The sequence below is a fragment of the Pantherophis guttatus genome, chromosome 5 (genome assembly GCF_059756535.1).
Source record: "Pantherophis guttatus breed Tessera chromosome 5, ASM5975653v1, whole genome shotgun sequence".
Taxonomy (NCBI): Eukaryota; Metazoa; Chordata; class Lepidosauria; order Squamata; family Colubridae; genus Pantherophis; species Pantherophis guttatus.
The window spans coordinates 67,878,712-67,894,446 of NC_142067.1; the positions used below are offsets into that span (position 1 = coordinate 67,878,712).

The following is a 15,735-nucleotide window of genomic DNA, read 5'->3' on the forward strand; positions in this document are numbered from 1 at the left end:
ATTTATCAAATCATTTTCAATTCTTTGTATTTTATTGTCCAGATTATAAATCTTATAATCAGCTTCCTTCATTTTAGACTCTATTTCTAAGTTGGTATCTTTATCCATCTTTATAACTATTTCTGAAAAGCTTTTCAAAGCTGTTACAATCTGTTGTTTCAAATTATCATACTTTCGTTGTACCAACTCTTTAATTTCCTGCCTGAATTTTTCAAGATTCTGGTTCACAATCTCATCATGTCTTGCCATCTCCTCCAAAACAAATTCCTTTAGGTCTTTAAAGCCATTCTTCTGAATCTGCAAGCTCAAAACTTGCTCATATGATTTGTAAATGGGGGAACCCCCCCCCCTCAGCTTGGTTGTCTGGCTTTGTCAGTTTTAACGCCATCCTGCCACACAAACAAACTCTTTTTAAGAAAAAAGACTTTTCTCCAAACGATATCAATATCAAGTCTCTAAGAAGGAAGAAACATGAAATAAAAATTTTTCTCTTCAATTCTAGCCAGCACTATTATTTCAGATACTTTGTAACATATTAAACTATTCAAATGGAAGGACTTTCGCTTTCAGCTTTCTTCTTCTCAAGCCTCAGCCAGTCGCCATTTTAAACTTTCTTTCTTCGCTTTTAAAATCACTCATAGAATTGTTAGAAATACTTGCGATTTAGGGTCCCAAATCCGGATTTCATCCTGTTTATTCAGACAATATGTTAGATTTCATTAATTGGATTGGTCCCATCGCCTGGCTCTGCAAAAAGCAGAGTTCCCCCGACGCCCGGAGCAGCGGCGAGCTGAATAGGGAGCCACATTCTGCTTCCTCCCCAAGAGTAAAAAAAAAAAACTCTGGGGAGTTCGCAGAGGGCTCTACCTGTTCTCGCCGGCTCTATCTAACGTCTCCTCAAGGAGACGGAGTTTTTCGAGCCGTCTCTCAGCTGTAGAGACGGCTCTTTACGGGCGACGAGGCTGGCGGTCCCAAAAGACCGTCTGGCAGCGACGGAAACCAAACCGGAAGCCCATGCGCAGAGCATTTTTGATGACATCTGGGTGGGTGGGCGGGCAGAGCCTCCTGCCGCCACCGCTACCAGTTCACCCAAACTGGGGCGAACCGGGAGCAACCCACCACTGTGTGGCATGATATCATTTGGCAATTTTGTTGTTTAAAGCGAATATACTCCATTTATTAATAGACTTTTTAAAAAGAATATACTATACTCCATTTATTAATAGAGTTTAAAAAGAAACTCTTGTGTCAGAAGTTGTGTTTCTCTTAAATATGGAAAGCACAGGCAAATATGGCAAAGCACAGGCAGGGTTTTGAGTTAATAATATTCAAGAACACTCACAGCAGTTGTACTTGCTTGATTTAGCTCCTGCTATGTTGATTCCTTTTTTATTAACTTTGCAATTATAGAGCACAGCTAAACTCAAAAGTACTTCAAGCTGAGTCTTTTATATACTATCTCAGTTGTTCATCAGCAATCTCAGACCCTGAAATGTAGTCAATTTCAAACTCCTTCCAACAATATTTATTACTATAACATTGAACTGCATAATTAATTTAACAAAGATACACACACATACACATATATGGCATGAAGCGCGCACACACCCACACACACACACATGCTGTGTTTATATAATGATATAAATATATTATAAATGGCATGTGTACCATACATTAAATTAGGAATTAATAGGCCTTTATGTATTTTTGTGAGTTTTACTGTATGTTTTTGTATAAATCAATAGTTTATTTTTTTAAAACACTTTATTAAATTTTTATGACATTAAAAACATAAAAAATTATTTCACTCAACAACAGCTAATTGTGGTATTTTCCTTGTGACAATAATTCCTGCATTATTTAAAAAAAATAAATTGTGCATATTTACATTCTTATTTTATCTATTACTTATATTTAATAACTGTTGTAAGGTCCGGCTATACGCTTAAGCTCTCAGTGAACCAAAAAGAAAGACTTAAACGGAAGCTTGAATAAGAATCAACATTTAATCTTTGATCAAAGACAAAAGGCTGGGTAAAACCATTCCAAACACATACAAAGAGATATGTATATGGGAGGGTTCACACCTTCAGAGAAGATGTAACCACGTTTTATACCTTTAAAGCACCAGTTAGGTCCCCACTCTGGCCCCTTAATTTATGTTTGTGTATCCTTTGTTGCCCTGCAAAGGAATCTAAACTTCCAATTAGTCTTATCTTTGTTTACTTAATTGGCCACTTAGCCCCTGACTCCTGAAGACAAGATCTTATCCAGATCAAACATAAATTAGGATTGAGATGTAATTTACCCCTTTGTTGATGGCTGGAGTTCCAACAGATACGTATCATGTTTTTAGGTGGTACAGAAAGAGATTGATATGAGCAGGTCAAATGGCAGGGACATATGTTTGACAAATACCAGATACATTTCAGAGGCCTAATGACAATATGTTTGTAACAGGAGATACAAATAGAAAGGAATAATATATGTGATACAAAAAGCACAATATATATGTTACAGGAACCTAATGATTACAGAATAACAAGCTTTTACTAAACTTAGTATATCAGTATTTTATTTTCTATCTTTATTATTGTTTCCCTACACTATCTATCTTCAATCTATCTCCATTATATCCAGTTATATCACTGTTCCCACACATTGTAAAATATCGATATCTCTTTATCTTTTAAACTCAGCAGAAATTTGTCCATTTCTGCGCAATTCATGACCTTTTGTATGACCAGTTTCTCTATGGGTGTACATGGCTGTTTCCAACATTGAACATAAATCAATGGTTTAAATGTCTTGGTCACAGAACTTCTTAAGTCTTACATTTAATTAAAGTTATTATCTTTAGATTAGGGGAAAAAATCACAGAAACCTTCAAGTAAGATTTCTACCATTTAAATATTGACTAACAATTTATTTCCATGACATAAATCTGAATTTTGGCTGAGAAGTTCAATAAACAGCTTTTCTATTATTAATTTCTACTTTTTGCTGATGCTTCATCAATGAAAAGGCAGATTTAGGCTACCTGGGTTGCAATAATCTGGATCACTAGGTGACAGCAGAAATATAAAACCTAATAATTTGCTGCCATTTAGCAGCCATCATTTTTATAGTCTAACATCTGGGGCATTAAGACACCTAATTGTAAAGGATAGGTGAATAATGTGCTCATTTGTTAGTTGTGAAGTTGTGTCCGACCCATTGCAACTCCATGGACAATGTTCCTCCAGGCCTTCCTGTCCTCTACCATCCTCTAGAGTCCATTTAAGCTCACGCCTACTGTTTCAGTGACTCCATCCAGCCACCTCATTCTCTGTCGTCCCCTTTTGCCCTCAATCTTTCCCAGCATTAGGCTCTTCTCCAGTGAGTCCTTCCTTCTCATTAGGTGGCCAAAGTATTTGAGTTTCATCTTCAGGATCTGGCACTGTAAAGAGGGTTGATCTCCTCTAGGACTGAGCGGTTTGATTGCCTTGCAGTCCAAGGGACTTGCAGGAGTCTTCTCCAGCACCATAGTTCAAAGACCTCAATTCTTTGATGGTCAGCCTTCCTTATGGTCCAACTTTCACAGCCATATATTGCAACAGGGAAAACCACAGCCTTGACTATATGCACTTTTGTTGGCAAGGTGATGTCTCTGCTTTTTAGAATACTGTCTAGATTTGCCATAGCTTTCCTCCCCAGGAGCAAGCGTCTTTTAATTTCTTGGCTGCAGTCCCCATCTGCAGTGATCTTGGAGCCCAGAAAAATAAAATCTGTCACTACCTCCATTTCTTCCCCATCTATTTGCCAGGAATTGAGAGGGCCGGATGCCATGATCTTAGTTTTCTTAATGTTGAGTTTCAAGCCAACTTTTGCACTCTCCTTCTTCACCCGCATCAAGAGGCTCTTTAGTTTCTTTTCGCTTTCTGCCATTAGAGTGGTATCATCTGCATATCTGAGGTTGTTGATATTTCTCTCGGCAATCTTAATTCCAATTTTTTATTCATCTAGCCCCGCCTTTCTCATGATGTGCTCTGCATATACTGTAAGTTAAATAGGCAGGGTGACAATATACAGCCTTTCCAGACTCCTTTTCCAATTTTGAACCAATCAGTGGTTCCATGTCCAGTTCTCACTGTTGATCCAGTAGGATCCAGCGTATGTTGTCAATTTGATCTCTAGTTCCTCTGCTTCTTTGAAATCCTGCCTGTACTTCTGGTAGTTCTCTATCCACATACTGCTGGAGCCTAGCTTGTAGGATTTTAAGCATAACTTTACTAGCATGTGAAATGAGTGCAATGGTGCGATAGTTTGAACATTCTTAGGCATTGCCTTTCTTTGAAATTGGAATGTAAACTGACCTTTTCTAATCCTGTGGACACTGTTGAGTTTTCCAAATTTGCTGGCAAATTGAGCATAGCCCTTTTACTGCATCGACTTTTAAGATTTTGAATAGCTCAGCTGGAATACTGTCTCCTCCACTAGCTTTGTTGTTGCTCAGATTTCCTAAGGCCCATTTGACTTCACATTCTAGGAGGTCTGGCTCGAGGTCATTGACCACCCCATTGTGGTTATTAGGAACGTTAAGCTCGTTCTTGTATAGTTCTTCTGTGTAATTTTGCCATCTCTTCTTAATCACTTCTGCCTCTGTTAGGTCCCTGCCATTTTGGTCTTTTATCATGCCCATCTTTGCATGAAACATTCCCTTCATATATCCAATTTTCTTGAAGAGATCTCTGGTCCTCCCTATTCTATTGTTTTCTTCTATTTCTTTGCACTGTTCATTTAAGAAGGTATTCTTATCTCTTCTAGCTATTCTCTGGAATTGTGAATTCAATTGGGTGTATCTTTCTCTTTGTCCCTTTTGTCATGGCTGGGGACTTCAATCAAGCGTACCTAAAGACAGTTCTCCCTAAGTTTGTGGAGTTTGTGCAGTTCTCCACCAGAGGGAAGAACACTTTAGACGTGAGTACTCCCACCTGAAACAGGCATACAGAGCAATCCCCCTCCCCCATCTGGGTACATCCAACCATATTTCACTCCTGTTATGCCCGAAGTATGTCCCTCTCAGGAAAAGAACTCAGCCAGCCATGAAAATGGTTAAAACCTGGCCAGAGGGCTCTCTCAGCCAGCTGCAGGACTGTTTTGAAACCACTGAGTGGAGTATATTTGAACATCAAGACCTGCATGAATATACTGATGCCATACTCTCTTACATCAAAGTGTGCACTGACAGCGTTACAGTGGACAGGTGCATCATAGTCTATGGGAATTGTAAGCCCTGGATAACTGCTGAGATACGAATGCTTCTGAGAGCCCAGGATTCTGTCTTTAAGGCAGGGGACAGTGAGAGATATAGAGAGGCCAGGGCAAACCTCAGAAGAGGCATTAAGATGGCAAAACAACAATACAAACACAAGATGGAGAACCATCTAGCAGATAACAACCCGAAGCAAGTGTGGCAGGGACTGCAGCACCTAACTAATTATAAGGGCAACATGAGGAACACTGTCAACACTGACGCCTCATTGATAGAGGAGTTGAACACCTTCTTTGCCCACTACGAGGTGAAAAGACCAGATCCCATAGCTGCTGCCCACCAGCCTTCGGATTCCCAGCCACTCACTCTCTACGAACACCAAGTGAGAGCTGTATTGAAGGCTGTGAATCCTTGCAAAGCTGCAGGCCCTGATGGAGTGCTGGGGACAGTGGTAAAGAATTGTGCCAATCAATTAGCAGAGGTCTTAACAAGGATCTTTAATATCTCCCTGCAAATGGCCTGTGTTCCATTATGCTTGAAAGCAGCCACTATTGTCCCAGTCCCGAAGAAAATAGCAATTAACTGCCTGAATGACTACAGACCTATCATATTAACGTCTGTAGTGATGAAATGCTTCGAGAGAGTGGTTCTCCAATACCTTAGGACATGCCTCCCACCGGACTTCGACAAATATCAGTTTGCCTACAGGGGGAATAGCTCGACAGACGATGCCATAACTACTGCTTTACATTCTGTAGCGAGCCATCTGGAGAAACCCGGGAACTTTGTCAGGATGCTTTTCATAGACAATAGCTCAGCCTTCAACACCATTCTGCTGAGCATCCTTATCAAAAAGCTGACTGACTTGGATTTTCCCTCTTCCATCTGTGACTGGATCAAAGACTTTCTGAGGGACCAGCCACGAACAGTGAGGGTTGGGTCTGTCATATCCACCCCCTGAAGCTTAGCACTGGCTCCCCACAGAGCTGTGTGCTCAGTCCCTACCTGTATTCACTGTACACATATGATTGTGTACCATCAGGCCCATCTATTGTGATCATTAAGTTCACAGATGAACCACTATACTGGGTCTCATTACAGGTGGAGACAAAACAGCGTACAGGGGGGAGGTTCAAAAACTTTCCACATGGTGCTTAAAAAACAACCTACACCTGAACATCAGCAAGACCAAGGAGATGGTGTTGGACTTCCAGAGGAAGAGAGAGGAACCTGCCCCACTTGACATTGAGGGGGGTTGTGTAGAGAGAGGTTCCTCCTTTAAATTCCTGGAGTCCATCTCAGTGAAGACCTCACCTGGAAAAATAACACAATCCAGGTGGCCAGGAAGGCCCAACCAAGATTCCATTTCCTTAGGTTCTTGAGTAAAAACAGGGTGGAACAACAACTGATGACCTCCTTTTACCGGTCCACAATAGAAAGGGTCACTTATTGCATCACCGTATGGCAGTGGTTCTCAACCTTCCTAATGCCGCGACCCATTAATACAATTCCTCATGTTGTGGTGACCCCCAACCAGGGGTGGGTTCTAAAATTTTTTACTACCAGTTCTGTGGGCATGGCTTATTTTGTGGGCATGGCTTTGAGGTCATGTGACTGCGTGGGCGTGGCTATGTGTATAGGGACTACTCAGAGGGCTGAAAAAAGTCATTTCTGACAGGTCCTCGCACTTTTGACTGGTCCTCGCACTTATGACCACCCTCACATTTATGCCCGTGCAGCATTCTTAACAACCATGTCACTCATTTCAAAACTGCTTCTCTTCACCATGGTGACAAGATAGGGCAAAAAACGTAAAATGTGAGGACAGTCGTAAATTCGAGGACTGGTCAAAAGTGCGAGGACCAGTCAAAAATAACTTTTTCAGCCCTCTGAGTAGTCCATGTGCACAAAAGGACTACCCAGAGGGCTGAAAAAAGTGATTTCTGACAGGTCCTCGCACTTTTGACCAGTCTTCACACTTATGACTGGTCATCATTTATGCCCATTGTAGCATTCTTAACAACCATGTCACTCATTTCACAACTGCTTCTCTTCACCATGGTGACAAGATAGGGCAAAAACGTAAATGGTGAGGACAGTCGTAAGTTCGAGGACTGGTCAAAAGTGTGAGGACCAGTCAAAAATAACTTTTTCAGCCCTCTGAGTAGTCCATATGCATAAAAGGATACAGCAATAGAGAGGGATGAAGGAAGGGAAGGAAAATTAGAGTAGGAGTGAGGGTAAGAGAGGGAGGAAGAGAGGAGGAGAAGGAGAAAGGAACAGGAAGTAGGGAGGAGAAGAAGAGGGGGGAAAGAAAGTAAGAAGGTAAGAAAAGAGAGAGGTGGTAGGTTTGAGGAAAAAGATTGCTGTACAATAAAAAAGATGAAAGGGAAGAAAACCAACCCCAAACAAATATAAAGATATTAAGATAAAGAATGAATTGTTAATGTCACGAGTGTTTCCAGGATTGCTGTGGCTATCTGCCTACTCACAAACAGTATGGTTTCAATCAAGCCATCTACTCAACCCCATTTCGTCACAGTTAAACTTTAAAGAATAAAAGAGAACAAATATGAATAAATAGCAATAATTAGAAACACACATACAAACATACAATGTATTTGTATGAACAGAGTATTTGGCCAGTTCACAAATTTAAACAGTGTTTAGTCATTTCAATTAAATTTACAATTTTTATATTTCCTTTTTTCCGTATTTATTCCTCATCTATTTTTGTAAAAAAAACAATATTACCCTTCATCTTCATCTCTAATCTTAATCAAATTCATTTTTTCCCTTCTATTCTATATTATACCCCTTCCCATTGTCATCTATTTTTATATCCATCCTCACATTGGTTAATTATGTAATTATGTAATACAATTGTTTAATACAAATTAAACATTTTAATATAAATCAATTAGTTATATAACTCTCTTTTTTGTATATTAATCAATATGAACATGAATATTCCAATTATTTCCATGCAATCCAATTTCTTACAAATCAATTAATTATATTTACCAATAATAATAAACCAAATAATTTCCCTCATATATTCTTCCAAACCACAACTTAACCATTTCTGCTTTCAACACAATATACAATTAATAGTATCTCAATTATTACAATTCCCTAGTTAAATAGAGCTTTTTTTCTTTTGTGTTTTAAAATCTTGAACCTCCTCTTTTGCCCTGAATTTCCCATTGTTTCTAGTTTTGCACCTACCTTTTTTGGTGAGGAAAAAGAAAAAGAAATCTCTCTCTGCCTCATTTTGTCACGTTGCAGCAAAGACCCTGCTTTACTTTCAGTTTCGCTTTTTCAGCATAGCTAGGGGGGAAAAAAATCTGCTCCAGCAATTTACCTCTTTGCAGCTAGCTAGCAACAGAGCCCTCCGCAAAACAGCTGAGAGCAAATCAGCTGAGAGTGGGGAGGCTGATCAAATCAACTTATGGTAATTAACCTATGCTGAAGCTGAAAGGGGCTGTTTTTTTCTATTTTTGCAGGCACCGGTCTACTCATTTGTTTTCTTTTAACACTGATCAGCTGTAGGGCGGCCCTTTGAAGCCCCGCAGCAAGAATTTAAACAGTTTTTTTCCCTCTAGCCATCAACTGGGACTCAGGAGGCAGCAATAGATTGGGAGTGGGCGGGGTAAGCGAATGGCGAACAATGATCCAACAGAGGCAGAGAGTGAGGGTGAGTGAAGGCGTGGGGGGGGCGAGAGAGGGCTTTGGCGACCCCTGTGAAATGGCCGTTCGACCCCCAAAGGGGTCGCGACCCCCAGGTTGAGAACCGCTGCTTTAAAGTGACACAACCCACATGGCTATCATATAAATTCCTGCAGGTAAAGGGAATCTCAGGCCTCCTTGGCGCCAGGATATAGGTTGTAAAATATCTGATGACACAGGCCATGCTAGTAAATCGAATCCAAGTCGCCCCCTTCCTCCACTTGAATGGCAGTATCACTTTTAGGGATCTGACATGGTGTGCAGTGCTCTATAGCGTCGTTATGAGGGTAGGAATTATGTCCAGGATGCGAGGGGTCTGTAAATATTTTTACAGCCCTCTTTTTGAGGTCCTCAATGGAAGACAGGTTGGTAGTAATTGTTTTTTCTGAAGTTCTAATTATCCTCTGAAGTCTGTGTCTGTCTTGTTGGGTTGCAGAACCAAACCAGGCAGTTATAGAGGTGCAGATGACAGACTCAATAATTCCTCTGTAGAACTGTATCAGCAGCTCCTTGAGCAGTTTGAGCTTCCTGAGTTGGCCCAGAAAGAACATTCTTTGTGGTGCTTTTTTGATGATGTTTTTGATGTTAACTGTCCATTTTAGGTCTTGAGATATGATAGAACTTAGAAATTTGAAGGTCTTACTGTTGATACTGTGTTGTCTAGTATTGTAAGAAGTGGTAGTATGGGAAGGTTTCTCCTAAAGTCTACCACCATTTCTATGGTTTTGAGTGTGTTCAGTTCCAGATTGTTCTGGTCACACCACAAGGCTAGTTGTTCAACCTCTGGTCTGTATGCAGATTCATTGTTGTCTCAAATGAGACTAATCACTGTTGTGTCATCTGCAAACTTCGGTAGTTTAACAGATGGATCATTTGAGATGCAATTTGTACCTAAATTTGTGTATAAGACAATTCTAATCAGGAGACAGGATAAAGAATAAGAATAAAGAATTTTATTCAGAATAAAATCTGCATGTTGATGTGGCTAAGATATAATGTTCTCACTGCAAAGAGCAGGACAGATAATACATAAAGAGTCCATTCAAGATGTAGGCAGGAAAGAATGCTAGCAACAAGCAGCTGGCTTTCTAAAGAATGTTCCATTGGCAGTCACTGCCTTCCTAAAAATGAGTGGGAAACATGAATCTTCAAAGGTTTTTGGCCTGAATTTCCATAGTGATAAGAAAAGTTGGCAATTCTACATAAGTTGACAGGTTTGTATTCTGGGTCCCTTTACTGTTCTCCATTCCTCCTACAGCTATGGCCTGGCTGATATTTTGACATAGTACAGAGTGGCTGTTTATTACAGTTAAGTGTTGTGGCCTGTACTGTGAAATGCATTTTGTCTGTGGAATTTAACTGAACTTGGCATTTTAAAGTGTGTTGTTCAGTTGCTTACTTTTCCTAAGATTTCAGTGCTTCAAGATTGCTGAAACCTCTGCTTCAAGTTGAAAATGTTACACAAGAAGACATACCATGTAAAGGTTAGATTGGCTGTGATTTTGATGCTTAATTGTAAACAACAAAGTGCAGAGAAGCTTTTTTTTTTTCTTCATCTTTGGCACAGGTTATAGTGTGATTGTATGTATTTAAGATGTACGAACTGCCCATTATTGTGAATGGCATGATAAGGGAACACATCATAGCATATAGAAGGAGGAAACTAGCAAATTATATTAAAATTTTGAGTGCAATTTTTATTTATGTTGGGAACAAATTCTAAAATAATTAAGACTTTAAATTTCAACTGGTCTCGAACTAGCATTTTTCTCATTTCAATACTGCAATGGAAAATGACTAACTGAAAAGGTTCAGGCAAAAACTTAAGAAATCACAAGATCAGCCTATCAGTAATTTCATGTATTTTAATTATTAAAAATTGTTTATTAACAAAGCTCAGGCAAATGCCAAAGTTCTTATATATGTTTTATGTTTCTTTATAGGAGCTTCAGAAAGAAATTGAAAGCCATACAGATATCTTCCATAGCTTGGATGAAAATGGACAGAAAATCTTGAGATCACTTGAAGGTTCTGATGATGGTGCCTTGTTGCAGAGACGCCTGGATAACATGAACTTCCGATGGAGTGAACTTCAGAAAAAGTCTTTAAATATCAGGTAGGGCTAAATAGCAACAGCTGGGAAGCAGAAACTGAAGTGAAAACAGAAGTATTTTTGGCAACCCACCTACCTATATAACCCTCATTCTGTGTTCCCTTAGTCTTTTTATTCTAATTGGACTAAAATGGCTGGACAATTTATTCAGTGAGAACATACTAGATTACTCCATTACTCTAGAAAGATAGTTCATTATCTGCTCATAAGAGAGTTTTAAGATGCAAAGACTTGATGATTTTCTCTATATTTATATTTGCTTAAAAAGAGATTAATTCTGCTCACCTAGTCACCATGTTTTTGCTGAAATTATTACTTTATAACTATGATTCTATATAGTGTAATAAGTAAATTTGTAGCCCATGCTAAATTAATTTCAGAAGAATTACAATTAAAGTAAATTTCAGAAGAAGCAAAGCAAATTTCAGAGGACATTCTGTTCACGTGATGTTCTTTCTCTGATATAAATAGCATATTTGAAACATACATAATGATTTGGGAATTCATATATAATAAATTTGCATAGAACTTGGAATAATATTTATTTATGATAATTACAATCTGGTGAATGGACAATAATTTGGGGAAAACTTTGCAGTGTGGAACTCACACATAAATGTTCCTTAATTTTTTATATAACTTTAGGTCTGTAAATCCAATTTTGGGGTAGAAAGGTGGTGTCTTATTGGGGAGAAAAAAGTCGTTCTGCAAAAGTTCATAATAAAAGGCATTATTAGAGAAAATTTTTAAAACTGCAGTGCAGAGAGAGTATTGTTTGAATCACTTTTGTTTGCTCTCAACCTTTTCAAAGCGTTTTTTTTTTGCATAATAACAGAAATCATCTTCATAACATTCATTATTAAAAATAAATGAAATACGTGAATCTGAAAAATATTAATGTCTGAAGTGAAAATAAAATTATTTTCCCCATATATATATAAAAAGGATCTTTGAAATCTTCATAAGCCATTTCTATTCCTTGAACTTCATAAACAAAAAATAAAAACAGCATATGAGTCAGAGGATGTTTAATAAAGGAGTTTAATGATTTCTTTGCTGTAATTTTGATCACCCAATTTTGATACCACTGATACTAAACAAATTGAAAATAGTAACCATAGTTTATCATGGTTGCCTTTCTTTCTTGAATTAAACATTAAAGCAATGTTCTTATTATACAGAAGTAGGAAGTTATAATGAGACATTTATTATAGCCAAACCATGTAGGTGAGAAACACAATTAAAAGGCATTCAGTTGTTATTACACACAAACACGCATGCATGCACACACATAAACTTATTTATCTATAGATTGGAGAGTGGAAACAATAGTTACATTGCCTACATTCACACAATATTCTGGACCAGGTTAGTGTCCTGTTCATTGTACAATGAAAGAGGCATTCACACAATGTGCTAAGTTTGGACATTTGTAAGGTTTATATACATGTATGTGTGTAAGTTTTAAAATGCTATGTGAATATAGCTCAGAGAAGTTATGTGAATTCAGAAATGGATTAATTCAGTCAGCAAGCTGGGCAGAACTACAATGAGAATTACGGACAAAATGCCTCTCAGCATATACTGTAATTCAGGTTAACATTTAGCAGCTGAACCAAACTCGGAAATGCTTTCATATGAAAGCCTACAATTTGTTTTGTATTCTCCCAAATTATTTTTCAGCTACTGATTATGAAAATTAAGTATTCTTAGTAATACATTTTGGATGTGAGAATCAGTATTCTTACTGCAACTTCTTAAGAGATCCATTTGTCAATCCTGATATACTTTCTTCCCATTCACCACTTTTGAACTGTATTTTGCCTCCTAACTTCTGTTTGTGTAATTCAAGCTCTCCATTTTGAAAGAGAGTCACAAACAGGTGGTATTCAGCAGGTTCTGACTAGTTCTGGAGAACTGATAGCAGAAATTTTGAGTAGTTTGGAGAAGCGGTAAATACCACCTCTGACTGGCCCCACCCCCATCTATTCTCTGCCTCCCGAGTCCCACCTGATTGAGAGGAAATGGGGATTTTGAGGAAACCTTCCCCTGGAGTGGAGCGGGAATGGAGATTTTACAGTATTCTTTCCCTGCGATGCCCACCAAGCCACACTCACCAAGCCATGCCATGCCACGCCCACCAAGTAGTAAAAAAATTTGAATCCTACCACTGGTCGCAAAAGGTACAGAATCTGAAAAGCTAAATTTTTGAATGTAGATGTTTGGCTTTGAAGAAAAGTTCACAATAATGACTTTGTTTTGTTTTGTTTTTTGTTGAAAGTCTCACACTTTCAAAATAATAGAAAGTTTTACCCCCACAAATGAAGTGTGCTTAGCTCCTGCACTTGCAACATTTGACATTCAGCTAACACTGTTGGGCAGCTTTCAGCAATTTTTAAGCTAGTTTATGTTGATTTTAATAGATTTTAACTTTTATAGAATTTAGATTAATTTTTTTAACTTTTGTACTCAATATTTGTGACGTTTGGGAGGGAGGGAGGAAACAAACAAACATATCTATTATATAGCTTATATTTTAACTTTTAAGAAATGTTTAAATGAATTTAGAAAAATAGAGGGGAAAGAAATAGTAAAAGTTCTGATCTCACATTGTGCCTTACTACTGATTTACTGGAAATCATCTTTTTCATATTATCTTTATTTTGCATATATGAATCAAGGAAAATATTGCTTTTGGTAATATTTGTAACACAGAAACTGAACCTCTTTTTCAGGTCTCATCTAGAAGCAAGTTCTGATCAGTGGAGACGTCTACACCTTTCTCTTCAGGAACTTCTGGCATGGCTACAGTTGAAAGAGGATGAGCTAAAGCAACAGACACCAATTGGTGGTGATCTTCACACTGTACAAAAGCAGAATGATATCCATAGGGTATGATTTTTTTAAAAAAAAAATCTGGAAGTAGATATAAAAACATAAAAATTTGAAAATTATTAACTCATTTTCCCAGGTTTTATGTTGATAATATAATTTATTTATTTTTATTTCATTTGTCAAGAATGTATTAGGTAATATATATAAGTATAAGCATGAATTGAATACATAAAATAGATACAAATACGAAATATTAGGACAGGGACGGTAGGCATGCTGGTGGTCTTATGCACGCCCTTTGTTTGTTTATAATCTCTCAGATTATAGTTTCTATATCTTTACGTTTAATTATGCTTCGAGCAATAGAGGTAAAGAACTACACATCTTAATATGACCACTTTTTAAGGTATGATAAAAAATATATGGTGAACTGCAATGGGGGTAACTAGAGGACAAGTACATAAGTCATGGCATATTAGAAGTCATGTGATGAAAGGCATATGACTTCATAATACAATTGTCATGATTTAGGTACTTTCATCTGATGTTGGACACAAGTACGTATTGGAATTTAGGTCAAGGCATCATAACATGTGTCTCTTCATGTTGGCAGCATTTTAGCTTGCTGTAAATGATACCATATTTGTTGAACCTTTGCCCTCCAACAAAGATTGGAATCATTTGGAGGACGTATTATTTTATGGTTCTTGTTTTAAGGGATTTCAAAGCCTATAGTGACATTGCAAAGATGGACTCAGCATTCAACCTTTTATCTGTAAAGTTGAAAATATTTGTTGGCATTATTATTATTTGGAATAGAGATTTGGAATACAGAGATGGCAAAAATATTGACACAATTGCTCCTCTTCCTCTTGCAGAGCCAAATACATTGTTCAATTTATTAGCAAGGTAAAGGAGATGAAAGGGCTAGAACAACATTTGAACTGCAAGATCAAAATATGCTTGTTTGAAGGCCTAATTCATGGCAGTCCAGATAGCAAAGATTGATTACATCAGTGTCTTTATTATATCTGCATTGATAAAGTGGGTACTACTCTGTGCACTATGCATTTTATTAGAGAAATGACAGTCATTATGAACAGTTCATATAATTCATTGTGGATAGTGTTATTCAGATCTGCTATCATTTGGATTCCAATGGTAGGGCCGATCATTGAAATGTACATTGGGCAACCATATAACTTGTTATTATAAATCTTGCAGACTAAATAAGTGAGAAGATAAATTATTCATTATTTAAACCTTCCTAGCTGATAAATCTGTCAAAGTAGAACTGACCACATGTTTAATGGATGTAATAAATGTCTCTAGCAATTGGTATGCATTCCCCCACTCAATCTGTTTAAAGGAGAAGATCTGGAACAGCTGTGCAGTTACAGGTCAATTTCTAAGAAAACTGATTGAAAAGGCAGTGGCCTCACAGTTGTACTTATAATTGATTTGATACTAACTATCTGAATTCATTTTAATTTGACTTTCAACTTGAATAACAGATTTCTATACCACTTTTATATGACCCATGTGAAACCTGGATGGATGGGCTATGGAATTACTTGATGGCTTTTATAACATTTACCATAGTATACTTCTTAATTGCCCAGTGAAATGAGTTTTAGGGGAGGTTTTAGTTTTAGGGGGTTTTGTGCAGAATTCTGGATTTCCCATAAAACCAACTCCAGATGTTTGTATCAACAATATTAAGCTGACATTCAATACCAGATCTATGATTACCCATAGGTCTCTATCAGTGGTGAAATTAAAATTTGTTACTATCGGTTCT

The 15,735-nt window shown here is 37.7% G+C and overlaps 1 protein-coding gene across 5 annotated transcripts in view; it reads left to right on the forward strand.

The window, feature by feature from the left end:
* DMD (dystrophin) overlaps positions 1-15,735 on the forward strand; it is a 2,041,544-nt gene that overhangs the window by 1,583,827 nt on the left and 441,982 nt on the right. For 4 of the 5 annotated variants that reach the window (XM_087871305.1, XM_087871306.1, XM_087871307.1 and 1 more), the window contains 2 exons: positions 10,930-11,102; positions 13,835-13,991. In XM_087871305.1, coding sequence (XP_087727431.1) covers positions 10,930-11,102; positions 13,835-13,991 — 330 coding nt within the window. Of the gene's footprint in view, positions 1-10,288; positions 10,471-10,929; positions 11,103-13,834; positions 13,992-15,735 lie in introns of those variants that run through there. The other variant, XM_087871309.1, reaches the window with a different exon arrangement.